Source organism: Drosophila sechellia, chromosome X (assembly GCF_004382195.2).
Source record: "Drosophila sechellia strain sech25 chromosome X, ASM438219v1, whole genome shotgun sequence".
NCBI lineage: Eukaryota > Metazoa > Arthropoda > Insecta > Diptera > Drosophilidae > Drosophila > Drosophila sechellia.
This window is the reverse complement of record NC_045954.1, coordinates 15,395,530-15,418,303: the sequence shown is the minus strand read 5'-3', so window position 1 is coordinate 15,418,303 and position 22,774 is coordinate 15,395,530. Positions and strand designations below refer to the sequence as shown.

Genomic DNA, 22,774 nt, shown 5'->3' with positions numbered 1-22,774 from the left:
TATTATTAAAAGTGTCGTGCTATTTCACCGCCAAGTCTTAAATCGCTTGTTAAGTTTCAAATCGCAAACCACTGTCGTTAAATGTGATAAATGGAGTAGGCAAGCTTGGCGCGATAACCGAACTTATCGATACCTGACTAACCGCGCCAAGCACGAGCATATATTTTTGCCCCAACGACTGGTCACACTGCAGCGAAGCGCGAAATATTTTTCGAAGTATTTTTGTGCACCTAGAAATTGCGATACTAATTTCTGCAGAGGATTAGCCCAGGAGAAACAAGGCGACCATCATGTCAGATGCAGACTACTTGTTCGCGCTGAACCTGCAGAACCAGCTGAATGCTGAGTCAGACCAAAGTTACACAGCCGCGGATGCCAGCAAAGTACGTAGGGGAAATGGTAATCTGGCCAATAAAAAAACACCTCAATAACATCCACTCTGGGTTCTGCAGGACACGGACTACCAGCTGGCACGCAGGATTCAGGCCCAAATAGACGAGGGCGAGGAGGGCGGTGATAGCGAGCTGGACAGCAGTATCCAGTTCGTCTACCCCAAATCGAATCAGCCAAAATCAGTAAGTTTACAATGAAAATCATAGCATTTCATTTATCGTAGGCCCTTCTCATATCGTATCGCCTTTCATCTCAACAAGACAAAAATGGAGAACACTAAAATCAAAAACAAAAAACGAGGAGCGGCTCCCACGAAGCCACCAGTGCGCGCTATTCAGGCCAGCTATGATGACTATCTCAATAAGACGATAAATCTGGTGCATCCGCAGTGGGAGCTGGTCGATCCCACTCCGGACATCTACTCCATGTTCATACGATTCGACGAGAAGTTCTTCCAAGAGCGCCTGGGCGCCGTCTCCCTGGAATGGAGCAAGAAGATGTACTCGTGCGCTGGAATCTGCTACCAGCGTGGCAATCGCTTCGTCAAGGAGGTGACCATTCGGCTCAGTGAGCCGCTGCTAAAGCTGCGTCCGCGCAAGGATCTCGTGGAGACGCTCTTGGTAAGAATTGTTGTACTTTTCACGTATATTACGCAGAAATCTTCATAATTGGCATCTCAAGCCTAGAGAACTGCATATGCACATAGATATTTAGCATTACATTAAATCTATTTGTTCATCCAGCACGAAATGATCCATGCCTACTGCTTTGTGCTCAACATCCGCGAGGGCAACGGTGGCCATGGACCCAATTTCAAGCGCATCATGGAGACGATCAACAAGGTGGCGGGCACCAACATCACCGTTTACCACACTTTTCACGACGAGGTGGCCTCCTATCGCACACACATCTGGCGCTGCACGGGCATTTGCCGGGAGCGCTCGCCCTTTTGGGGCTATGTGAAGCGGACCAGCAACCGAGCGCCCGGTCCGAACGATGAGTGGTGGGCGAGGCATCATCGTGAGTGCAGCGGCACCTTCATGAAGTTGGGTGAACCATCGAAGCCCCCAAAGCCGGAGACCAAGTCCAGGGCTAAGAAGTCCACACCGGCGGTGGCCGCGCCCAAGGAAGACATACGCAACTGGTTCGACCAGCCGGCAGCCAAGAAAGCGGCCACCGGCACAGCTTTGCTGGGCGATCTGGCAAAGGCGGTGCCGCCGACTTCTTATCCCGGACTCTCCTCCGAACCCTTTGCCATGCCCAAGACACCAGCTGCTGGCACAAACCGCAACACAAGTGGCGGAGGCAATGAACTCGACAAATCAGGTTCGAAAGCCACCACTGAAATAAGCGGACAGGGCTACAGTCTTGGTGGCTCTAGCGCTATAGAAAACATCGATATTAGTGACACTGATGTTCCCGATCCCGCTAAACTTCGTCAAATTCGACTTGAGCGTTTTAGCGGAGATGCTTCCAACAAGGGACAGAATAATTCTGAAGCAGATATTACCAAAAAGAGGCGTCGTGTTTCCAGCGACGGCGAGATAATCACCTGGGAGTCCTACGATGATGACGTAATGGTCAGGGATGTCCATGTGCCCTTCGTCAACTTGGTTGACAGCGATAGTGATGAAGAGGAGATGAAGATGCCAGCTGGCAGGAACACCATGAGCAGTCAAGAGCGAACGCAGAATATCAAGCGCCAAGTAATGGAGGATGAGTTGACCTTGTGTGAGGACGATATTCTCTTAATTGATGATGAATACGACGATGAGGTGGCCGCAAATGACTCTTTAACAGCCGCCACGGAACTAGCTGACCAATCCATCATTGATGATATTTTTGGAGAGGACACCCTGCTGAAGGAGTTCCAGCGTGAGAACGACGTGCAGCCCACTTGCTCAAGCTACGGCAAGAATACGGGCAACGACATTGTATCTTGTCCCATTTGCTTTGAGAAGATGAAGCGCACTGAGTTGTCCAATCACTTCGATGGCTGCGCCATTATGGTGCGCTTGGAACCGCCATCGTTTAAGCCTAAAAACCGTCGACCAAGGGCTTCCTTTACCTCAAAGGACTCCTCAGGATCTTCCACATCACGCGGCGCCAAATCGAAAGCCAAGTCATCAAAACGAATTCTTCGCAGCTCCGGTTACACAGAAAAGGAGATCGACGAGCTCAACCTGAGCTCTTCCACCGACTCGTCTGCTCTGCTCTCCAGCGAGGACGAACTTACTCCGCGTCAGCGCCGGCAGCGCAACCTCTTCAAACAGACCGTCGGCTGTCCCAGATGTGGCCTGGAGATCATGCCCCACCACCTAAAGGCGCATCGATATGTCTGCGCGGGTTGCAAGAAGCGCTAGGACGGCACCTTCTGCAAACCATAATTCGTTAAATAGAGAAAGTACTTCAAAAATTTTTTGTTTTATTAAAAACATGTTACAGGATTCGCCCAAAATATCGCACGTTCTTTTTATCCACATAGCGCGTGGCCAACGCCGGCCAGTGGACCACAAAGAGGTCCGCCAGCGGAAGGAGCAGGCGTCCGCTCAGCGACAGCGTCTCCACGCGGCAGAAGCTCTCCACGAACACGATCCTGGAGTGCGAGGGCAGGCGTCCGAGGAGGCGCCACAGGTAGGCGGCATAGCAGAAGGGCACACAGGTGCCGGGTCCATTGCAGAGGATCAGCTGGGGGCGATCACGCCAAACCAGATAGCAGCTCCAGAGAAGCGCCCACAGGCTGGTGAAGATACTGCTCAGCCAGGATTGGCCCACGTTGCGGCTGCGCGGCACCTTCGCGATTTCCGCACTCTGGGCAGCCTGCGGCATGATCTGCCTGAACTGGCGCTCGGAAGTTGAGTCACTGTTGGCCAGGATCAGTCTAATTGGCTGGTACTTCTCCGTCTGTTCGATGTCTGTCTGTTGTAGCAGCGCCTGGGTCAGCCGGCACATCTCCGCCGTGTGGCCGCCGGAGCCCAGTATTACGTAGGTGGGGTGAGGCGCGCTGGTCGTCATGTTGCCCTTCAAAAACACAATTTAAATAACAACAATTAGAGTTGTTTACGTTTCAAGTCGATTGTCGATCATCCGCGAACAGCTGTTTCCATTGCTATCGATAACTGAACCGATAATAATGCTGGCATACCATAATGTTGTTGTTATTACTAAGGGCGCCATTTATAGAATTTATTGGATCTCAATCAGAAAGCGGAGCGAAATGGCTCCTCCCGTGCAGAAGGGTAAGCTTCGGAATCACTCCGACAAGACCTCGACGGAAGTCAACTGCGCCATAAACGAGAACGTGCGAAAACTGGTCAGGAGCCTGTCGGAACCGGGGGTAAGTTTTAAAACAGATGTTATCCCTATTCCAATTTAACCAATTTAAAACGCAGACGAGCCAGAAAAAGTTGCGCCAAATGGAGGATACTGCATTAAAGATAATCGCCAACCAACGCAGGTCATGGGATCCGACAACCACGGACATGGAGGTGAAACGCAACCTGGACGATCTCGCGGAGCGATTCCGGGCGGAGGGCATGGCGTCTTTAGGTGATACCATCAAGGACTTGGCCATCAGGTATCTGGCCATGGACGAAAATCAACAGCAGTTCGATCCTAATCGCGGATGGTCAATGCTCGAATTACTCTTCTGCATAGCCGATAGGCCGGTGCAAAAGATCCGGCGCAACCGCGAGCTCATGGAACAGCTCCGGCTGTCCATAATTAACAGCATGGAAGCGGCCGAGCGAGAGCCACATTTACAGGAACAGGCGAAACTGGAGGCAACCAGGAATACCTCCGAAACGGATGAGGATTGGCCAGCGCTGCTGGCCGAGGATTTCCTGGATCCGCCTGAGGATGACAGCTCGGACAGCTTAAGTGTGAGCATCTAGAGAACTCCAAACACATATCATCCGCTACACATATGTAGCCTGTTCTTTCCCTGAAATCATTTGCAGCATAATAATACCTTTACCTTCTTTCCAAAAGGACTGGTCGGAGGAGTCGGACTGCAACTCGACAACTACTCTGACGACCGATGAAAATATTGGCGTCTCGCGAAGCCTTTTGGAAATGGCCAGGGTTTATGAGCAGGCCGTGATGGCGGTCGTTCCGACTGGAAGTGTTAACAAAAGCTATATACCGACCGTGGAGTGCGTGATCCGGAGTTACGACTTCCGGATAATGAAACCAATGGTTTTGAGCCTCAACAACTTAAAGGGCAACCATCTGAGCCGAAGCAAGCTGCTCCAGTTGGCGCCACCCCAACAGCCCCGACCATTCACACAATATTGGCAAAGTGACAACATGGACTTCTTCCGTAAAATCCATTCCCACTGGTGGTGCCAAGATGTCCATTTGAACGCCCTGCCCTCCAGTGCTAAGCCACTGGACAACTTTGCCGTCAGCTACGTGCAGTTTTTGAATTACAATGCCCGAGGCTTGTTCGCCTTGCCAGTGCCCAAAACGATCACGGAGTCCTGTCTGCTAAGGGAGATCCTCTTCATGTTTGTGCGTCCAGCGAGCTGTTGTTTCTTTGAATTCGACAAGGCCACGAGACGCATTACTGTGCGCGATAATGTCAGTATCTGCACGGTGACTGCGGTAAGAAAATCGAAGCGTTAATGTATAACTCCATCTAAAGTCCTGCTCTTTCTTGCAGAGCACGATGAAAAATTTTCTGCTATTTAATGTGGTGCCTGCGCTGGAGGATATGATGGAACTGCGTCGCATCATCGATACTCATACGTTGCATTTGCATGGCGTAAAGACTACATACACCGTGGAGTTCTTTGCATACGGCCTGAGAGATCTTGTCCAGCCCATTTGTCAGCTCCTCATCGCTTACGAGGATCGTGTCAATAAGGATCCAGCAAAAAATACGCTGATCCGCTTTACGATTGAGTTCAGGAAACACTTTAGCCAGCTGCGCTTGCTGCGAGAACTGGCCGAAGATGTCATCCTGGATAAGGGACCTGCGCACATACGCAGTGCCTACTTGCTATCCAGTTTGTATAAGCACACCTTGATGCACGAGCCGCACCAGAAGCTTGCCACTGCTCTGCTGTTTATTTCCCTCAAGCGATACTGTATCATCATCGACGGCTGGTGGCGCAGGGCCGCGCTGGAAGATCACCTTCGCGAGTTCATCGTGGAGTTTTGGTAAGCCAAAAGGGTGCTCACACACCACCAGCTGAAGTCATAGCTACATTCTTTTTATAGTTACGAGGAAGATGCGCATATACGTAGCCACGTGCGCAAACGAAATGTGGGAATCGAGGATGATTTGCAATTCGTGGAGATCTTCAACAAGCTGCAATCCTGCCCACTCTATCAGCTACTGCTGGACCATGCCCTGGAGTCTGGAGAAACGCAGGATTTGCTATGCAGTGTAAATACGCTGAGCGAAATGCTGACCAGCAACAATGAAATCCACCTGCAGTCACTGCACGATGAGCTGTTCGCGCAGCTTTTTGCACAGCTAAAGGTTTACTGTGGTGCCGACAACACGGATTACGAGGATGAACCGAAGCCGGACAAAGACTACGAGGATCTGACTGTGTGCAATAGGCAGGGCATTAGGAACCATCAACTCTTCGCCATATTTACCAAGCCGTTAATGGAACAACGTTTGGAGCGACAACGCGAGCGGCTTAAAAGCCACCCCTTTCTATTGGCCAACATTTTGAAGCGCTTGGAGCGCTCCACTTGTCTGCAGCTGAAGTCTGAGTTGCCGGAGGCACTGCGCGAAATTCTGCGAAGGAGACAGTGGCTGGCGAACGAGTACGCGATTCGAACGTACTGCAAGGAAATGCAGGTGGCCGAGAAGATGCGATTCCTGCGGCATACGATGCTGCTGGAGAAATACTATCTACTCGTGCCATACTACGATGCACTCTTCGTGCGCATGGAGAAGAACAATAGCTGGGCACTGGGCTCGGTGCTCACTTCCAAGCTATGCGCTGTGCTCCTGCCGCACTATCCGCAATTGGGTCATCAGCTTCACGTCAAGTTGATATCCCAGATAAACTCGAATTCAATCAAGGTCTATGAGGCCCTGGACGCTATTGAACTGGACTTCGAGCGGCCAGTGGCCATGAACCAGTGGTATATTTTTACACCCGCGAACATGCAAGACTACAATTCGGTGTGGCGTCTGATGCTGAAGGTGAAGTGGGCCGTCTGGAAGCTGGAGAATTTGAAGTTTTTGCGTCGCGCCAGGCCCAATCCATGCGCACCTCTGGATTTGATAGGCCTGACCATTCGTCGCCTGGAGATTGTGCGCTTCTGGTTGATTTTCCTCATCAACAAGCTGCACGCGCACCTTATGGAGGCCGTGAGCCGTCAGATCGAGCACAGGATTGGCGAGTGCAAGAGTGTCCGCGATTTGCGGAATATGCACGACGAGCACTTGGCGTGGCTGAAGACACATTGCATGCTGACCGACGAATTCAAGTCATTCCGCGTCGCCCTCGATCAGATCTTTCATCTGGTCTACGTGCTGGACATGGAATGGACCACCTGCGCCAGCTGCATGCGCGACCACGATGCCCTATGCTTGGACTTCACCATTTCGGATGACGGCATTGATGACGGCGAAATGCAACGCAATAGCTTGGAGTACCTGGCGCTCAACCAGGTGGCCGAGATCGAGTTAACGTACATACGTTGCCACCAAATCCTGGCCGACATCCTTAACACGCTGGTGCACCAGAACGATCACGGATTCCGTAAGTGGTTGTTGGTCCCGAAATTTGGCCATTTGAACTTACTTTTTCACTACGTCTTGCAGTGTCTGCCTTGGAGGAGACCATCAACTCCAGTGTGCCCCATTAGAATCGAATCTCCACAAAGGATCTTGTTACACATTAGCATTACCGCATTACCATTACCATCACCAGCACAACTACCGATAGTCCCGACCAAACATTCCCATACCAACTTAATTAAAAGCAGCTTATTTTTGTTGACAAAACCTCATTCGAACTCCTCATCGCTGTCCCCGAAGGGCTCGACGATCGGTGGTGGCGGCGGCAGGGTGGTCACCTCGTGCAGCGTGGCTCGCCGGATGTACGGCTGGCAGGTGAGCTCGCACATGCGGGCGCTGGCGAAGACCGTGCGGTGTGGGTAGCAATTCCCGTTGACGTGCTCGCAGCGCCGATAGGCGGCCTGGCGATTGAAGACGTACAGATCGGCGCATGGCGAGCAGTTGGCCTGGCCCCTCAGGCGCGGCTGCAGGCACTGGAAGCGGCGATCGTTGGTGCTGAAGCCCAGGGACACCTGCCGTATGGTCATGGCCAGGGCGATGGCCACCAGGCAGCACCAATGCACTCCTTGCCGCCGCATGGTCAGTTGGTCTCTGCAGCCTCGCCGCTCTTTATTCGTTTCGCTTCGCCCGTTTAGCTGGTTTCTCATGGTTGGCGTGGCGCTAATGTGTTCTGCACCACCTTAGTGTTAGACTAATACATATTTGGAGCAGAAAGTAGCCCTTTCAATGGTTTAAACATGTCAAAAACAGTTTGGAGACAGGCTGTAGCTGATTATTTAAACCGAAGGCACGACCTTTTCGAGTGCGGGAGCAGGCAGCTTAGGTCCTGCAAGCGGCAGCAGTCGCAGCACTCAGAGCTGAAGCGTCCTTTCCAGCTGATTGCGTTGCCCTGTCAACCAGCAGGAAGTACAACAAACGTTGTAGCCACTGGAGATTCATTGCCACTGAACTGAAGTGCAGTGCCTAGAGCGTGCTTGGTGGAAATCCAATCGAAATGGCGTACTCGGTGACGCCGAATCGGGCCAACCTGGTGCTGCAGATGCTGCTGCAGGCCAACACCTATGTGTCCATGGTGTGGGCCATGAGCTACATGATCCACATGCTCATACGCGTAAGTCTTCATTTGAGATTAGCCCCCCCCTGCGGTAGTATGTGCGGTCATAACCAGCTTCCGTTTGTCCCCGGCAGCTGCATCACTTGTGGAACCTAGAGGGCCTGTCCATGCTGGTGGCCTACGTTTTGGCGGTGTCCGCTGAATCCGTACGCCTGTACGCCGGCTACTCGGTGAACCTGTGCTCTGGCGCCACCGCCATGTGGATGCTGCTCACCGTGACGCCCTGCATCCTGCTGCCCGCCATGGTCTTTCTTCGCCTCTCAGCTGCCGGACGCAGTTTGTGGCTACGCATCATCACGAACGCCGTGTTCGCGCTGATAGTTCTCGAGGTGATCGTGTCCCTGGTGCACTTTGTCATCTGCAAGCCCGGCTGTAAGCTGCCGCTGCCGCTGCCGCTCCCACTGGAAGAGAACGAACAGCTGCCGGAGGAGGAGGAGGAGGAGGAGGAAGAGGAACAGCAGCAGCAGTCCGCCAGTGTGGGCACGCCCACGACCAATGAGCAAAGGCGACGCGTGCGACGCTCCCCGGAATCGAAATGATGAGCCGTGCAGCAGGTGGTTATAAGTAAGGCTCTGCGTTTTACTTGGACATTGGCATAAATAATAAAGTAGGATAAGCTATTTAAGCTAAGCTAGGCTAGGCTAAGGAACGATCACACCTTCCGTGCATCGTCCAAGTTGTGCGCCTTAAGCAGGGCATCGATCGAGTCCAGATGGGCGCGCATACGCGGCAGAAAGCTGGTCAGCACCTCGATGTTCTCCGCCTGGGCGTCACCCTGGCCCAGCAGTTGGCTGCGCGTGGGCACCCAGCTGTAGATGATCTGCAGGCGAGGGAATAAGCACAATTAGCGAAGGAAGTGAGAGATGCCCGGCCGATGCACCCACCTTGATTGTGCTCTGGACGATGAAGCCGTGGTAGGGCTTCAGCGTGCGCTCGTACGCGTCCTGCAGATGCTGCTTCAGTGCCTCCTTGGCCTGGGCATCGTTGTAGATGTTCTCGAAGAAGGTGCATATGAGCTGCAGTCCGCGCTTCAGCCAGAGCAGCGCGTTGGCCGCAAAGTCGTCCACGTTCACGTTCAGCACGATCAGATCCTCCAGATACTGGTACTTGACCACATCCGCTCCGTAGGCTTTCGTCAGTTTCTGAAACGGCAATAAACGGCAATGTAAACGAATGTACATATGTATGTGCAGGTGGTTGATCTTGATCTTGATCTTGAAGATCTCGGAAAGCTTACGCTTATGTTTCCGTTCATGTCGCTGATCACGGGTGTGAATAGTTTGCCGAAGCTCTCTGCAAAATGGAAAATGGTAAACAGATAGCAGTGAGCGGAATTGATTGGCTTCGGTTTGGGTGCGCTGTTATCACCTATGACGGTTACTATCTCCTTGGAGGCGGCGAGGAAGGCCTGTGTCTCCAGCTTATCAGCGGTATCACCGATGGCCGGAAATCCACGCAGCGCCTTGAACTGAATGCGCGCCGATCCCTCGCTGGCTGCCATCGTGTGCTCGTGTGTTCGGTCCTGTTCCGTCCTCTAATTTCCTGCTCCGCTTCTGCTCCTCTTAGCTCGCCGCTTGGTTCCGTCTCCAATGTGCTTCGAACGCCGACTGATTGGTAAATCTGCAAGCGAAGTTGGCCAGCTGCTTAGTTTCGGGCACCAATATCGGCTGTTTATCTTATCGAACGAGCTGCGCTCGGAATTCTAATACTACTCTACGCTCGTGCGACACTTGAGCTCGCCATCGCACGGCCTTCTCCTCCGCCACGGCGATAATGGGAACTGGGCACTGAGCAAGTGCCGCGCGCGACTACGTTGTTTCCACACGCAGGGTGAACGGGTTGCGGGGTGTGGCGGAGGGGGGTGGTGGGGGTCAGAGCTTTAACCCACCTCACAGCTGGCGTCTTGGATCTTGGAGAGCCGGCAGAGAGCTCGTGTTCCACACAATTCGATTCAATCCGAGTTGGCTCAGCACGAAAACCTGATTTCAGGTTTGCACCATGGGCTAAAACGTGCTTTTGCGGCTCAAATGTAGGAACTTATTCGACTTAAAAAAAAACGCACGAAAATTACAGATTTCGAGTTTGAAAGTTTTGATTGAGAAGTTTTGAACTGCGATTGAAATAGACAAAGTTACTTAGTCGCGATTTCAAATACAACACTTTCAATCGCTAAATGAAAGTATTTGAAAGTGTTTTTAGTTCAAAAACTCAATATACAAACGTTTTTCTAACCGCAATGCGTTTTAATACCAAAAGTATTAAGTAAAGCAAACCAAAAATAGTTAATAGTTAAATTTTTCTAGCTAAAAAACCAGAGTTTTCAAAAGCTATATGTATTTCAAATGCCAATTTGCAAGTTAGCAAACAAAAACTTTGGGACAAACATTTAACTATCACGCATTTTCGAATCATGGTAAGGCTTATCAATAAATATATTTATGGCATTCCCATGTCAATCTGGAGTGTGTTTTCCTTATTTTGTATGCGAAAGTCAGACAGTTTGATTTTGCGGAATCAACCAGGGTGCACGTCACCGAGAATGGAACTGCAATGACTCACCGATGATGGGTGCGATCTGGCTTTCGGTTTTATCAGGCAATTTGATTGCGTGGCGGGGGAATCTTTCGAGCGAATCTTTATCAGCCTAATTGATTGCTGGCCAATTGAGTTGCGTTCAAACAGAATGATAGCTCTCTTATGTTGTTCCCACTATTTTTAAGTACATTTACTAATTATAAAGCGATTAAATTATAATATATATTATTTAATATAAAGAAGCATATATGGCTGATAAATTTAGATACGTTTTGAAATCGCATTTGGTTTAGTATTTTGAAATATATAGCATATCGTCCAGTTAACTACTCCAAGGACGAGGGCCACTCACCTGGTGCTGCTGCAATCCTAGGAGGAGTCGCAGGAGAGCCGCTTGGTGTCGCCACTGGTGGTCAGCACGAAAACGTAGTGGGTGCACTGCTCCGCTAGGAGATGCCAGAGCGAAGCGGGCAGCTGGAAGCGATGCACGGTCGGCTGCTCGAACTCCTCGTAGTGGGCCACCAGGCTGTTCTGGTTGCAGCGCAGCTCGACCAGTCGGATGGGCCTGCTGGAGCGAATCTCACGGGTGTCGCGGTTCAATTGAATGCTGGCCGCCTCAAAGTCGGCGGCAGCCGTCTGCTCCAGCTCCAAATTCAGCCAGCGATGATGGGCCAGGATCACGGCACAGTTGCGCGCAAAATAGAAGCTATCGTGGCGTCGCTGGTTGTGGTAGTTGTCCAGTAGTTGGCTGCTCGGCTGCAGTTTCAGTTTGGTGAGGCGGCCACGGTTGCCGGCTGCGGCGCCGCTGCCGGCGGAGGAGGAGTGGGTGGAGGTGGAGGATGATCCGCCCTCGGATGAGTTAGTATTGGCAAGTGAGCCCCTGCGGGCGTCCACAATTCGCTGCGGCAAATGCTCCGTGGGCTGGTCGACGGTCAACACGCGATTCAAGTAGTCGAAGCCCTGGCCCATCACACCCTCGCTGGTGTGGCCCAGATCGAAGCAGTGGCCCAGTTCGTGGCACACGGCGCCCAAGGTGCTGGCATAGACGCCGCCGTACGTCCGCCGATAGTTGCTCTCGTCCGGCAGGCGGGCGATGTCCACCCGCTGTGCGCTGCGCACACAGTCGCCGATCTCCGCGAAGCTCGTGGGCCACGCGTAGAAGTGGGCACTACCAAAGAGCGCCAAGCCGCCGCCACCGAGGGCAGCGTGTCCCTTGAGATGCCGCCGGATGCTGGCGTACGAGGAGTCACCGCCGGCCACCACCGCGTCGCCGTCGTAGCGCGTGCAGCCCACGAAGGCGACGAACTTGAGGAGCAACTGGTGGCCCCACTGCGGGCAGGCGATGATCTCGCCGGCGAAATGCTGCCACAGCTCGTCCTCGCTCTTCGCCAGCGCCTGCTTCCGGGTCAACTGGCTGCGGAAGGCGCAGCACTTGCCGTTGAGCGTGAAGGTGCGGTTGGGAAAGCCCGCCGCGTGCAGCTTGTGCGCGTAGATGGACTGCACCAGGCGCAAATTGAGATCGATGAGGGAGTGCACCTCGTGCTGCTGCGCCGGCGTCTTCTCCTCGTCCTGGCAGAGCAGGTAGAGCGGCTGCACCCGGTAGGAGCTGCGGCGGGGCCGGTAACTGAAGCTAATCGTACGGGTGGCCGTGCAGGATCGCAGCTCCAGGAGGCAGGCGCTCTCCTCCTCGTCCTCCTCCTCGCGATTCGCTTGTTCCAAGTCGAATAGGAGCTTAAACTCGCCGCCGGCCGACAGCTGGGTTAGCTGCTCCTGGGACAGGTGCTCGGGCAGATCGAGGATCGCCTTCAGTTGACGCGCCGTGGAACACTTGGGCACCAGGCGTCCCTTGACCAACAGCAGGCTGTGCTCCAGGCGCTCCGACGCCAGCGGCTGCTCAACCTCGATGCTGTGCGCGCGCTTGCAGCCGGCGGTGCCGCTGCTCATTGCCAAATTCTGGCCAGGATTTCTGGTTCCGTTTTTCTGCTCAAATCAAAATCCAGACTCCGAAATCCAATTGGAAAAGCCGAACAAACGCACTGTGCTGCCAGACCGGGAAAATAACCGGTACGCCAGCGGACCGAAGCTGGTTGCTACAAGTGACCAACAGGCATTGTTATCGATGTGAAGGCAATCGAATTGTTATATTTTATAATTTATATAAATAGGCACAGCCATTTCTCTAGCCTTTTTTTCGGTATGGCTTTATGGCATATAGTGGTAATTGTTTTGTTTACTGCGATGATGGTCTTCCTATCGTTATCGGTTTTTTGATAGCTCACCTCATATCGACGTACTACAGGCCCGATAGAATCAGAAACTTATCGCCACCCGATTTCGATGACTGTTTTTAAATAAATGTGCAAATTCTTTGCTAATAATAAATTGTAATCAATTAACTTGTCAATCGCAATTCTGGATGCACCTGGCGACGCGGACATGATCGCCGTCGCAGAACCGCCGCTGGAGTTTGTGCCGCGCGGCCGTCAGACGTCCGCGGAGCATCCGGGTCCACATGACCAGCCAATGGCGCGCCACCAACTACCGACCACGGAGCATCTGTTGCTGCAGCGCCTCCAGAATGTGAACATCTCGTCGGCCGGCGAGGACTGCACTCCGGGCGGTCAGGAGTCGTGGACGGTCCGAGAGCTGTACGATGACTACGAGGCATCCGAGGAGCGCGCCGCCCTGCGATGCAAGTTGACCGAGCGGACCAAGCGATGTGGTCCCCAGGCCACGACGCTGCCGAACAGACTGCTCAATCCGCCGCTGATGCGGCGCGTGGAGCCAATGTGCGACTATATGGTTAACAACGAGGAGGAGCTCTACGTGAACCGGAACACGGTGGTGTGGACACAGGGCGTCAACGATGACGATGACACCGACAACGGGGTGTACCGGCGCATGTGTTTCACCACCGATACGCCGGTGCGCTTCGCCTGCTTTCTAAAACGCAGTTTTGTGCGCGGACGACTGGCACAGCTAAAGGCGGCTGTCGACCCGAATGACGACCATCTGACCGCCATCTGTGTGATGGATCAGGACGCCCTGCGGGTGTACTGCAGCAACGGCGAGGACTTCCTGGCCAATCTGGACTTTCCCGTGTCACAGCTGTGGCAAACGAAGTATGGCCTGCTGCTGGAAAAGGACTCCAGCAATGCCTTGATATCTCACATGTCCATCCCGATGCCGCGTCTCTTCTCCATGTCGCATCCGCTGCACGAGGCCTGTCCCGTCGTCCTGAAGACGTCCACCGGCTCCACCGGCTACATGACCGAACCGGAGTACACTGTGGTCTTCACCACCGAGGATTCGGACTTGGTTATGCTGTACGATGCCAAGTTCTGTAAGCATTTCGTTGCACGCCTGCGTAAGGTAACGCCCGAAGAGGTCAACTATGTGAGTCAGCAGATGGAGCTGGGACAGACGCTAATGGGACCCAGGTCGATGGCAGGCAATAGCTTCAGTTCCACCAAGCAAACTGGAGGTGAGTTGATAGCAATGCCAGCAAAGGCATTCGATTTATTCACAGTCTATCCATGGCTAGCCACACCAAAAGCAACGAACTTCTCGTTCGCGGCCAGGACTACCAACACCACCACCATGGGCATGGGCAACCAGTTCGGACTCAGCCAGTCGCAGTCGTTCAGCGGAGTTCTTGGCCAGTCGAAGTAGGTTTAAGTCCCTATCATCCAGCACTTACTTATTATTGCTTGTACTTCCATTTAGTCGCGCCTCCCTGGGCACTCCATTGAGCCAACTGCAGAACAGCATTAGCCAGCAGTCCATGTCCGTGAAGGATATGCGCAAGTTAACGCACGTAAAGCCGGCAAAGCCCATTGAGCCGGAATTGTGCATGGAGCACATCTGGACGGAGAACACCTACGGAACGTCAGTAATTTATAAAAGATGTCACTTTCAGTACTAAAATTGTCTGTCTTTCTTAGTCAACGAGAATTCTGCGAGATGGCCACCCGAGCATTTATCCACACGGATTTGGTGGGTCAGACCTTTCTGTGCTACCTGCTGTCCCGCTCGTGCCGCCTTCAGTTGGTCCGCCTCACTGGCTACGAAAGTGGCGAGTTGCACCTCTCCACGTTCGCCTCCACGCTGGCCGCCAAAGATGCAGTGGGTCTCCAGAGAATGCACATGATTGCCGTCCTCGATCCGAGTGGCAGCTTACTTCTATACACAGGCACCGTGCTTATATCCAAGGTGCACATCACGCCGTTTTTGGCGCCTACCCCCATTCCCACACCGCTGGTAACGCCCATGGCTGCTGCGGCATCTCCGTCGGCTCCGTCGGCCTCGCCTGCTCCGTCTCATGTCAAAACACCAATGTCAGCTGCTGCACCTGCAAGCGGCATTCCGTCCGGCAGCAGTTCTTTCGTGGAGGTGCGAAGGAGCAGCCTACTGCCCACAAAAGCGCCGGGGGATGTGGCTGCCTTCGAAGAGGAGCTGCACATGCTGTCGCCCATCCAACCGCAGCCGGTGTCCTACACACAGCGGCAGGCGCACAATGTCTGCAAATCGCTGAGAGATCCGGCAGGCAATCGATTGACTTTGGTTTATGCCACCGGCAGAATGCTCAGAATAGCGCTGCCATTTCTAAATGACACACGATTGCTTACCAGATGTGTGGCTACGCTACGGCAGGTTCTAAGTCCGACCCAGTTCCTGGACTTTGTTATCCGTTGGTATAGCGACAGGAATCCGCCGGGATCGAGGAATTACTCCATAGAGCAGGAATGGCTGCTATTCCGGTCCACACTGCTCGCCCTAATGGGTCTGACTGCTGCACCGGATGTGGATGCGGGCGAGAACTACGCTAGATGTGCCACGCCACCGCTGCACACTCAATTTGGAGGCGGCGCTACTGCGGCGGAATCGAGTAACGGTTCTAGTTGCAGCTCCAGTTCCACACTGGGCGGCCAGGATGAGCCGAAGAAACGGCGAATATACAATGATTGCGATGATTTCACGGACGACGACTGGGAGTTCCTGCTGCTCCAGACGACACTGGCTCCCTGCGGAGCCGATGGCCACAGCTACAGCGTGAACATCGGTGCGCTGCTCTTCCAAATGATCCCCGCCATCTTCTTCAGCTTGCATTTACTGTACGAGGATCTCAAACTGGACGCTGACTTCTATGGAGCGCTTCCATATCTGGCAACGGTAGGTGGATCATTAAATAGATCCATTAGTGGCTTCCTAACACCATCTCATCGTTCCAGTTCCTACACCAGCTGGCCATCGATATGCAGCTGGAAAGCTATGTGCTGCACTACATACTGGACTTCCCGGAACTCTCGAATCGCACGGGCAAGCTCTCGTTGCTGGGAGCTGATCACGGGGCTATGATGCTGCACCAGGAGCTTCTGAGGGTTCCGGCACCCAGTGTGTTTGCCCAACTCGAGCACATTATCGTCGGCGAGGAGGAGGTGATGCCTTACACCTTCTTGGAGTGCGTTAACGAGAGGAGTCGCATTTTACTGCAGCTCGTATCGCTGGTGGCTCATGGGCATGAGCGTCTGAATTACTGGTGGCAGCTGCTCGAGATCCCCGGCGCCGTTCAGGCAAACTTTACGCGGTGTTCTAAGCGCAATATCACGGCGGATGCTCCGCGTAGCCATCAGATGTTACAGCTGCTGCTGGCCATGCGCTTGACACGGCGAGACATTGAAAGATTCCCGGCGGCAGTGCATCTGATCGTAGCGGAGGCACTGGAGGAGGCTCGCCTATCGCCGCCCATGGGCTGCAGCATGGCCACCTATGAACTTATCCTGCGTCCGGAATTGGCGGCCCACGCTCAACTGCCGTTCCTCGAAACGAGCACTGGGCAACCGCACTGTGGCCGAGTCTACAAGGAAGATTCCCTGTCAGCGAGGTGTCCGCCGACCGGCGGATTAGAAACTGATGCACCGGCCCAATTGCGACGCGATGACATGGACAACATGGACACAAAACTGCTGCGTCTGCGTTTTCCCGATGACATGCGGGTGGATGAAGTGCGTCGTCTGCTCAACAGCTCGGAACCGGTGGTCATTGAAGTGCAGCAGGCACCGGGAACCAGCGATCACGAGTTCATTGAGGAGCAGGAGAAGCAACTGTTTGCACTATGTGCGCGGACAATGACACTGCCCCTGGGCAGAGGTATGTTCACCCTGAGAACGATGTTGCCGCGGCCCAGCGAAAGCTTGGTCATGCCCAAATTGTGCCTGTTGGGCAAGGAGCCGGTGAAAGGCACCACCATCGAAATGCAGCAGATCGAGTTCCCAGCCAATATGCAAATGTGGCCATCGTTTCACAATGGCGTGGCCACTGGCCTGAAGATCTCGCCCCAGGCTCAGGACGTTGACTCCAATTGGATTGTCTACAACAAGCCCAAAACGCATTCGCACAATGCCCTGGAGCACGCTGGCTTCCTCATGGCCCTGGGCTTGAATGGTCACCTAAGGACACTGTCCTTCATGAGTGTCTATAAGTATTTGGTTAAATGCGATGAGATGACCAACGTGGGTCTGCTGCTGGGCATTTCCGCCGCCCATCGCGGCACCATGGATACGAAAACCACAAAGTTGTTGAGCGTTCACTTGGAGGCACTGCTGCCAGCCACCGCCATGGAGTTGGATATACCGCAAAGCACACAGGTGGCTGCTATAATGGGCATCGGTTTGCTCTATCAAGGATCAGCTAAGCGCCACATAGCCGAGGTGCTGCTCCAGGAGATTGGCCGTCCTCCAGGCCCAGAGATGGAGAACAGCATTGAGCGCGAATCGTATGCCATGACAGCTGGACTATCCCTCGGATTGGTTACCCTCGGTCAGGGTGAATCGCCGGCGGGCCTCAGGGACCTCCAACTGCCGGATACACTGCACTACTACATGGTCGGTGGAGTGAAGAGACCCATCAGCGGCTCCCAGAAGGAGAAATACCGACTAGCCTCGTTCCAAGTTCGTGAAGGCGATACCGTTAACATAGATGTCACTGCTCCGGGTGCAACGCTCGCATTGGGACTCATGTTCTTCAACTCGGGGAACGCGGCTATTGCCGAATGGATGCAGCCGCCAGACTCGCGATATCTACTGGACATGGTGCGACCTGATTTTCTTCTGTTGCGCACTATTTCCCGGGGCCTCATCCAGTGGGAGAATGTCCAGCCGAACAACGCGTGGTTCCAGGCACAGTTTCCGCGAGCACTTCGAGCTCACCTGAAACTCCCGTTCTACGAAAATGAGTATGCCCCCGAGGATCATGACGTGGACTACGAGGCCATCTCGTGAGTAACTTATGTTGAATGTCAAGTAATCAGATACGAATTACATACTCTTGTCCAGGCAAGCCTATTGCAACATCATGGCTGGAGCTGCCTTCTGCATTGGTCTCAAGTACGCCGGCACTGAGAATATGGTGGCCTTTGCCACGCTGCGGTCCGTGATCAAGGATTTCCTGCGCTTCCCCAGCAGGCCGATGGGCGAATGTGCCGGCCGCACCACCGTGGAGAGCTGCCTGATGGTGCTGCTCATCTCGATCTCGCTAGTGTTCGCCGGCTCAGGCAACTGCGAAATTCTTCGCATAATTCGCTTTCTCAGGTCGCGAGTGGGACCACAATATCCGCACATAACCTACGGCTCCCACATGGCCATACACATGTCGCTGGGCCTGCTATTCCTCGGCGCGGGTCGCTTCACCATTTCCCAGACACCGGAGTCGGTTGCTGCACTGGTCTGCGCCTTCTTCCCCAAGTTTCCCATACACAGCAACGACAATCGGTAAGGATTGATCTTTTTGCAGCAATGTGTTGGCACACTTCATGGATGCATGGACTTACTTTTTAAGATACCATCTGCAAGCGCTGAGACATCTCTATGTACTGGCTGTGGAGCCGCGCCTGTTCCTTCCCCGGGACATTGACACCAATAAGCTGTGTCTGGCCAACATATCCGTGCTGGAGGTGGGTGCCACCGAGCTGCGCCGCCTGCCCATCGCTCCCTGCATCCTGCCAGTGCTGAGCAGCCTGCAGCAGGTGGTGGTGGACGACGAGAACTATTGGCCAGTGTGCTTCGAGCGATCGCGCAACTGGCATCAGCTGGAAAGGGCGCTGGAGATGAGTGCACCGATTGATATTAAGAAGCGAACAGGCTGCCTTTCCCACTTGGAGGACCCGGACAGGTTGAAGAGCATGCTGGCCCAAACATTGACGATGGAACAGAGCATCTGTTGGCAGATCGACATGAACGACCTGCAGCAGTTCGCCAGCGAACGCATGGTGAAGCAGTTCCTCAGTCGCTGCCTGGACACCAACGGCACGGATTTGAGTCCCCCGGAGCTGATGAAGCGACACCAGGTGATGCTGCTATTCTACAATGCCGTGGTCAAGGATCGCATGCATTTCCTGCCGGTTTACCTAACACTATACGATGTAAGTGCATCCATCCACTGGCGCAGTCTTATCGCGAATGTAACGTTCTTTGTCCTTAGCACGTAACCAAGTCCATGCCGAACAACATCGATGTGTGGCAGATGAAGCTCATCGATGCCTATTTGAGTCGCAGCCAGGAGTCCCAGCATCCGCTCATCTCCGTGGAGCTCATCCAGATGATGCAAGAGCTCTTCAAGCAGGAAATGGAGGACTCGACGCGCGAGTTGTGCCTACCGCTGCGCGAGTTCCTCAGTCGAAGGCGTCTGGATCCCAGCTATGTGACCACCGTCAGTGGACCGGACTTGCAGCGCGCTTTCTGCGTGATCAATTACTACAATCTGTTGCCGAATATGTTGAATGGAGTGGACTTGAGCACGGGCACAGTTAACTACTTGCGTCTTATGTACGAATTCCGCCGACTGAATCTCGGCGCGCACACCATCTTTGGCCTAATGAAGATTCTGCAGTCACTGGCCACCGAGGTGGTGACTCTGGATGAGGCAGCCCTTCTGGCGTACACCATGGGCGACCAGTGATGCCCGATGGAAATTCTTTTTTGCTAGACCTGGAACATTTCTTCTGACGTCTGCGATTCATATTGTACATTCATATCTAAATTACATTATTGCACATTATTTCTAAATTTCGCCGCCACTTGTAATCGAAACTTTGCATAAAAGTTTGCTGCTGTATTCTTGAAATTATATTGTTATACAATCATGTCGAAACGTTTTGGATATAAATATTTGAATGCATGTTTAACGATATGAACTAGCACAAAAATTGTATAAAATATATTTACAAATAAATAGTCCATAACGTTTGCAAAAATTAATAGGTTAATTTTATTGTACAAAAAAAAAAAATGATTATCCCAACAAGTGGGTTGGGTGCGTCTTAGGTGTAGGAAATTCTGGAGTATAATACGCTTGAGATTTGCGGCATTCCTTGGTCCCAAATTTAACCAGCATCTATCTCAGCCTTGTCTACGTGCTACCACGATGTAAGGGTTATCAAAATAACAAATATGTACAAAAATAACTATATGCTATAGCCATGGCAATGCTAATGTATTGCCCCAGCTATCCGCTCCGCTTCGGAGGCGGTGGCGCTGGCCTCGCTGATTCGCTTGTTGCCCCAGCATCGGTTGTACAGATAGATGCCCAGCAGGGGCAGCGGCGTCATCACGGCCACCGACACGGGCACCACCGTGGTGATGTCCGCCTCCGGCGATTCCAGCGTGGTCGTCAGCAGGAAGATGGCGATGCCCGTGTTCTGGATGCCCGTCTCGATGGCGATGGTCAGGGCGTCGGCTGCATTTTGGTGCAGCAGCTTGGCCGCCAGGAAGGCGAAGATGTAGCCCAGACCTGGCAGAGCCATGCCAGCGACGACGATCTGGAAAGGAGTGTTTAAATGGGTTTACATTTACATTCAACTGTATTTAAACGTTGTTTTTCAAAACAGGTTTATCTCGCTGTTTATTATTATTATTTATGGATTATTCACGATAGTTTATCTTGAGAAACCAGAAGTGCTTCCAATCTTTAAACACTTTCTAAAAACTGGTTGGATAAATTGTAGTTCATTATTTACAATGAAAGTGGATATAAACCTAAAACCTTTTCGATCAAAAAGATGATATCCACTGAAATATCTTGAGAAGTATCAAGATGTATCAATAAACTCACCTGCCAGGAGAACAAATAGAACAGGTAAAAGTTGTTGATGATCGCGAACACGATGATGAAAAGGATGATGATGGCGGAAACGGGCTTGAGCAGGCGGACCAGCACCCTGGCGACCTGAGGCATTTTCTTCTGGACGAGCAGCCCGAGCAAGAGCGGAAGGACCAGGCTGCTGCTGTAGGAGGCGATTTTGCCGTACGGCACCTTGATGCCCGCTCGCTCGAAGATCAGCTGGCCAAGTGTGATGGTCCACAGCGGTATGGTGGCGAAGGCAGCCACATTGGAAACGGTGGTCATCAGCACCGAGAGATGTATATTACCGCCGAGAACGGCGGACCAGGTGTTCGATGTCCCGCCGCTGGGCGAGATGCCGGTGAAGAAGAGACCCAGCTGCATGGCCGGCGCCTGGGGGAAGATGAAGACGCCGAGGGCGTAGCTGAGCAGAGGCATGCCCACCACCTGCATCACGAATCCGATGCACGGGCCGGTTGGCCGGGTGATCAGACCCCTCAGCACGTCCAGATTTAAGGCGGCTCCAAAGCTGATGTACAGCAGCGACATTAGCAGTATAATCGTGCCCACGAATATGTCATCCACCATACGTTTCGGCCGCTTGATCTTCACGTCCAGCGTGCTGTCGTTGCTCCAATTGGTGGGCAGTTCACTGGTGTTTCGTTGGCTGTCGTACAGCTTCACTTGGATCTTGGTCTGACCCAGAAAATGGCCATTAACCACGATGTCACCCGTCCAGTCGCGTGTATCCGTGTCGAATACATCCAGGGATATCGTGGCATTCTCGCCAGGCACACTGGCCAAATCCGTGTCCACACTTTCTAGGCGGAAGTGGTAACGCGTCGACTGCTGCAGCGTGGAAGGTGCCACATTCTCCAGCTTCAGCTGCACCCGATCCCCGCGCTCCATCTGCAACGTAAGCGCTGCTGGACGAAAGTGGGCCATCCAGCCGTGGGTGGATGCGAATGCCAGTGCCAGGGTGAGCAGGAGGTAGCCCCATGCCCAACCAGGACGACCGTGCGGAGACATTATATTCGCCGCCACTCGGGTGATGTAATTCGTTAGCCGGAATGTTTTCGCACGCAACAAGTGCTCCAACTGGAATGAGCGTGAATTCTCACAAAACAGCGGTTTACAATTGCAATTGCAGGTGGGAGCGGGATGGCGGCATGACTTGACTCTCGGGAGGGAGCGGGATGGCGACGGTGAACAGCTGGTAATTATCGGGCTCTGCAAGAGTCGGCCATCTCTTATCTCGAATACCCTACGTTACAATTGGGATGATGAAGATAACGATAAGCACGAGATCGTAAAAGTCCATGGACGTAGGTCGAAATTTAAATGGGGATCAGAAAGGAAAATGGGATTTAAAAATAAAATAAACATAAATATTACAAATATTAAATATTATATTATTCAATTAACAAGATATTTATTTATTTCTTAATTTATTTATTTCCCTTCGCTTAAAAACATTGTTTATAAATAGTTGCAGATAAGGTTTAAAGCAATGTTCCGCATATAAAAATCCATTTACGCATTATCACTCCAAATTTGCTTACGTATTTGTTTTTTGGACCAAAACTTTTGGTAGATAATGAATTTTGACTTTCTTCCAGATGTTTCGGTTCGCCCTTGATCTTATTTATATATAGAAATCCTATTTTGTTGAGTCACTGTTTTTTCAAGTTGTAATTCTTCAATCAGATTGCCTTCACACATCGTATGTTTTTTTGATAGTCAACACATGCTTCAAAATAGAAAGAGGTGTTTTTGAGCGTCTTTATAAATAATGACAAAGCATTTTCATGATTTTGAATACATCATTAGTATTATGAGCCTAAGCT

At 52.5% G+C, this 22,774-nt stretch overlaps 9 protein-coding genes across 10 annotated transcripts; 4 read left to right on the top strand and 5 right to left on the bottom strand.

The window, feature by feature from the left end:
• The first annotated feature begins 169 nt into the window (after positions 1-169).
• LOC6620489 (sprT-like domain-containing protein Spartan) lies at positions 170-2,851 on the top strand. Its single transcript, XM_032724132.1, has 4 exons — positions 170-383; positions 453-575; positions 654-1,013; positions 1,137-2,851. Exons 1-4 carry the CDS (start codon positions 291-293, stop codon positions 2,754-2,756), a joined length of 2,196 nt encoding a protein of 731 aa, XP_032580023.1. The 5' UTR covers positions 170-290; the 3' UTR covers positions 2,757-2,851.
• LOC116801949 (UDP-N-acetylglucosamine transferase subunit ALG14 homolog) lies at positions 2,799-3,475 on the bottom strand. Its single transcript, XM_032724135.1, has one exon. The coding sequence runs from the start codon at positions 3,406-3,408 to the stop codon at positions 2,833-2,835; it is 576 nt and encodes a 191-aa protein (XP_032580026.1). The 5' UTR covers positions 3,409-3,475; the 3' UTR covers positions 2,799-2,832.
• Positions 3,476-3,544: 69 nt separating this feature from the next.
• Positions 3,545-7,374, top strand: LOC6621086. Its single transcript, XM_032724130.1, has 6 exons — positions 3,545-3,730; positions 3,786-4,274; positions 4,384-4,998; positions 5,057-5,556; positions 5,617-7,124; positions 7,187-7,374. The coding sequence occupies exons 1-6, from the start codon at positions 3,611-3,613 to the stop codon at positions 7,228-7,230; spliced, it is 3,276 nt and encodes a 1,091-aa protein (XP_032580021.1). The 5' UTR covers positions 3,545-3,610; the 3' UTR covers positions 7,231-7,374.
• On the bottom strand, positions 7,337-7,749 carry LOC6620488. The gene has a single exon (XM_002044659.2). The coding sequence runs from the start codon at positions 7,738-7,740 to the stop codon at positions 7,372-7,374; it is 369 nt and encodes a 122-aa protein (XP_002044695.1). The 5' UTR covers positions 7,741-7,749; the 3' UTR covers positions 7,337-7,371.
• A 155-nt stretch (positions 7,750-7,904) lies between these two features.
• LOC6620487 (transmembrane protein 17B) lies at positions 7,905-8,901 on the top strand. Its single transcript, XM_002044658.2, has 2 exons — positions 7,905-8,273; positions 8,351-8,901. The coding sequence occupies exons 1-2, from the start codon at positions 8,157-8,159 to the stop codon at positions 8,813-8,815; spliced, it is 582 nt and encodes a 193-aa protein (XP_002044694.1). The 5' UTR covers positions 7,905-8,156; the 3' UTR covers positions 8,816-8,901.
• LOC6620486 (glycolipid transfer protein 1) lies at positions 8,832-10,045 on the bottom strand. Its single transcript, XM_002044657.2, has 4 exons — positions 9,645-10,045; positions 9,514-9,569; positions 9,161-9,418; positions 8,832-9,096 (listed from the first exon to the last, which is right to left on the bottom strand). The coding sequence occupies exons 1-4, from the start codon at positions 9,775-9,777 to the stop codon at positions 8,929-8,931; spliced, it is 615 nt and encodes a 204-aa protein (XP_002044693.1). The 5' UTR covers positions 9,778-10,045; the 3' UTR covers positions 8,832-8,928.
• LOC6620483 lies at positions 9,809-12,866 on the bottom strand. Of its 2 annotated transcripts, XR_004362324.1 has the most exons (3): positions 11,164-12,866; positions 10,836-11,004; positions 9,809-9,896 (listed from the first exon to the last, which is right to left on the bottom strand). XR_004362324.1 is itself a non-coding variant. In XM_002044656.2 (2 exons), exon 1 carries the CDS (start codon positions 12,753-12,755, stop codon positions 11,181-11,183), a length of 1,575 nt encoding a protein of 524 aa, XP_002044692.1. In that variant the 5' UTR covers positions 12,756-12,865; the 3' UTR covers positions 9,811-9,896; positions 11,164-11,180. The 2 variants fall into 2 exon arrangements, 1 of the variants encoding a protein (XP_002044692.1); XM_002044656.2 differs by lacking the exon at positions 10,836-11,004 and having other exon boundaries at positions 9,811-9,896; positions 11,164-12,865.
• Positions 12,867-13,144: 278 nt separating this feature from the next.
• On the top strand, positions 13,145-20,065 carry LOC6620482 (anaphase-promoting complex subunit 1). The gene is made up of 8 exons (XM_032724671.1): positions 13,145-14,295; positions 14,356-14,479; positions 14,538-14,699; positions 14,756-15,983; positions 16,043-18,087; positions 18,146-18,580; positions 18,648-19,230; positions 19,290-20,065. Exons 1-8 carry the CDS (start codon positions 13,248-13,250, stop codon positions 19,764-19,766), a joined length of 6,102 nt encoding a protein of 2,033 aa, XP_032580562.1. The 5' UTR covers positions 13,145-13,247; the 3' UTR covers positions 19,767-20,065.
• On the bottom strand, positions 20,052-22,039 carry LOC6620481 (P3 protein). The gene is made up of 2 exons (XM_002044654.2): positions 20,919-22,039; positions 20,052-20,625 (listed from the first exon to the last, which is right to left on the bottom strand). The coding sequence occupies exons 1-2, from the start codon at positions 21,954-21,956 to the stop codon at positions 20,296-20,298; spliced, it is 1,368 nt and encodes a 455-aa protein (XP_002044690.1). The 5' UTR covers positions 21,957-22,039; the 3' UTR covers positions 20,052-20,295.
• Between the last annotated feature and the right edge of the window lie 735 nt (positions 22,040-22,774).

Coding starts and splice junctions, on each gene's coding strand:
- LOC6620483 (XM_002044656.2), bottom strand. CDS start 12,755: ATGAGCAGCGGCACCGCCGGCTGCAAGCGCGCGCACAGCATCGAGGTT.
- LOC6620482 (XM_032724671.1), top strand. CDS start 13,248: ATGATCGCCGTCGCAGAACCGCCGCTGGAGTTTGTGCCGCGCGGCCGT. Junction 15,984..16,042: donor CGCTTCCATATCTGGCAACG/GTAGGTGGATCA, acceptor TCATCGTTCCAG/TTCCTACACCAGCTGGCCAT. Junction 18,088..18,145: donor GTGGACTACGAGGCCATCTC/GTGAGTAACTTA, acceptor ACTCTTGTCCAG/GCAAGCCTATTGCAACATCA.
- LOC6621086 (XM_032724130.1), top strand. CDS start 3,611: ATGGCTCCTCCCGTGCAGAAGGGTAAGCTTCGGAATCACTCCGACAAG. Junction 3,731..3,785: donor GGAGCCTGTCGGAACCGGGG/GTAAGTTTTAAA, acceptor TTTAAAACGCAG/ACGAGCCAGAAAAAGTTGCG. Junction 4,275..4,383: donor ACAGCTCGGACAGCTTAAGT/GTGAGCATCTAG, acceptor TCTTTCCAAAAG/GACTGGTCGGAGGAGTCGGA.
- LOC6620488 (XM_002044659.2), bottom strand. CDS start 7,740: ATGCGGCGGCAAGGAGTGCATTGGTGCTGCCTGGTGGCCATCGCCCTG.
- LOC6620481 (XM_002044654.2), bottom strand. CDS start 21,956: ATGTCTCCGCACGGTCGTCCTGGTTGGGCATGGGGCTACCTCCTGCTC. Junction 20,626..20,918: donor TCTATTTGTTCTCCTGGCAG/GTGAGTTTATTG, acceptor ACTCCTTTCCAG/ATCGTCGTCGCTGGCATGGC.
- LOC6620486 (XM_002044657.2), bottom strand. CDS start 9,777: ATGGCAGCCAGCGAGGGATCGGCGCGCATTCAGTTCAAGGCGCTGCGT. Junction 9,419..9,513: donor ACATGAACGGAAACATAAGC/GTAAGCTTTCCG, acceptor TTGCCGTTTCAG/AAACTGACGAAAGCCTACGG. Junction 9,097..9,160: donor TCGTCCAGAGCACAATCAAG/GTGGGTGCATCG, acceptor CCTCGCCTGCAG/ATCATCTACAGCTGGGTGCC.
- LOC6620487 (XM_002044658.2), top strand. CDS start 8,157: ATGGCGTACTCGGTGACGCCGAATCGGGCCAACCTGGTGCTGCAGATG. Junction 8,274..8,350: donor TGATCCACATGCTCATACGC/GTAAGTCTTCAT, acceptor TGTCCCCGGCAG/CTGCATCACTTGTGGAACCT.
- LOC116801949 (XM_032724135.1), bottom strand. CDS start 3,408: ATGACGACCAGCGCGCCTCACCCCACCTACGTAATACTGGGCTCCGGC.
- LOC6620489 (XM_032724132.1), top strand. CDS start 291: ATGTCAGATGCAGACTACTTGTTCGCGCTGAACCTGCAGAACCAGCTG. Junction 384..452: donor CAGCCGCGGATGCCAGCAAA/GTACGTAGGGGA, acceptor TGGGTTCTGCAG/GACACGGACTACCAGCTGGC. Junction 1,014..1,136: donor ATCTCGTGGAGACGCTCTTG/GTAAGAATTGTT, acceptor TTGTTCATCCAG/CACGAAATGATCCATGCCTA.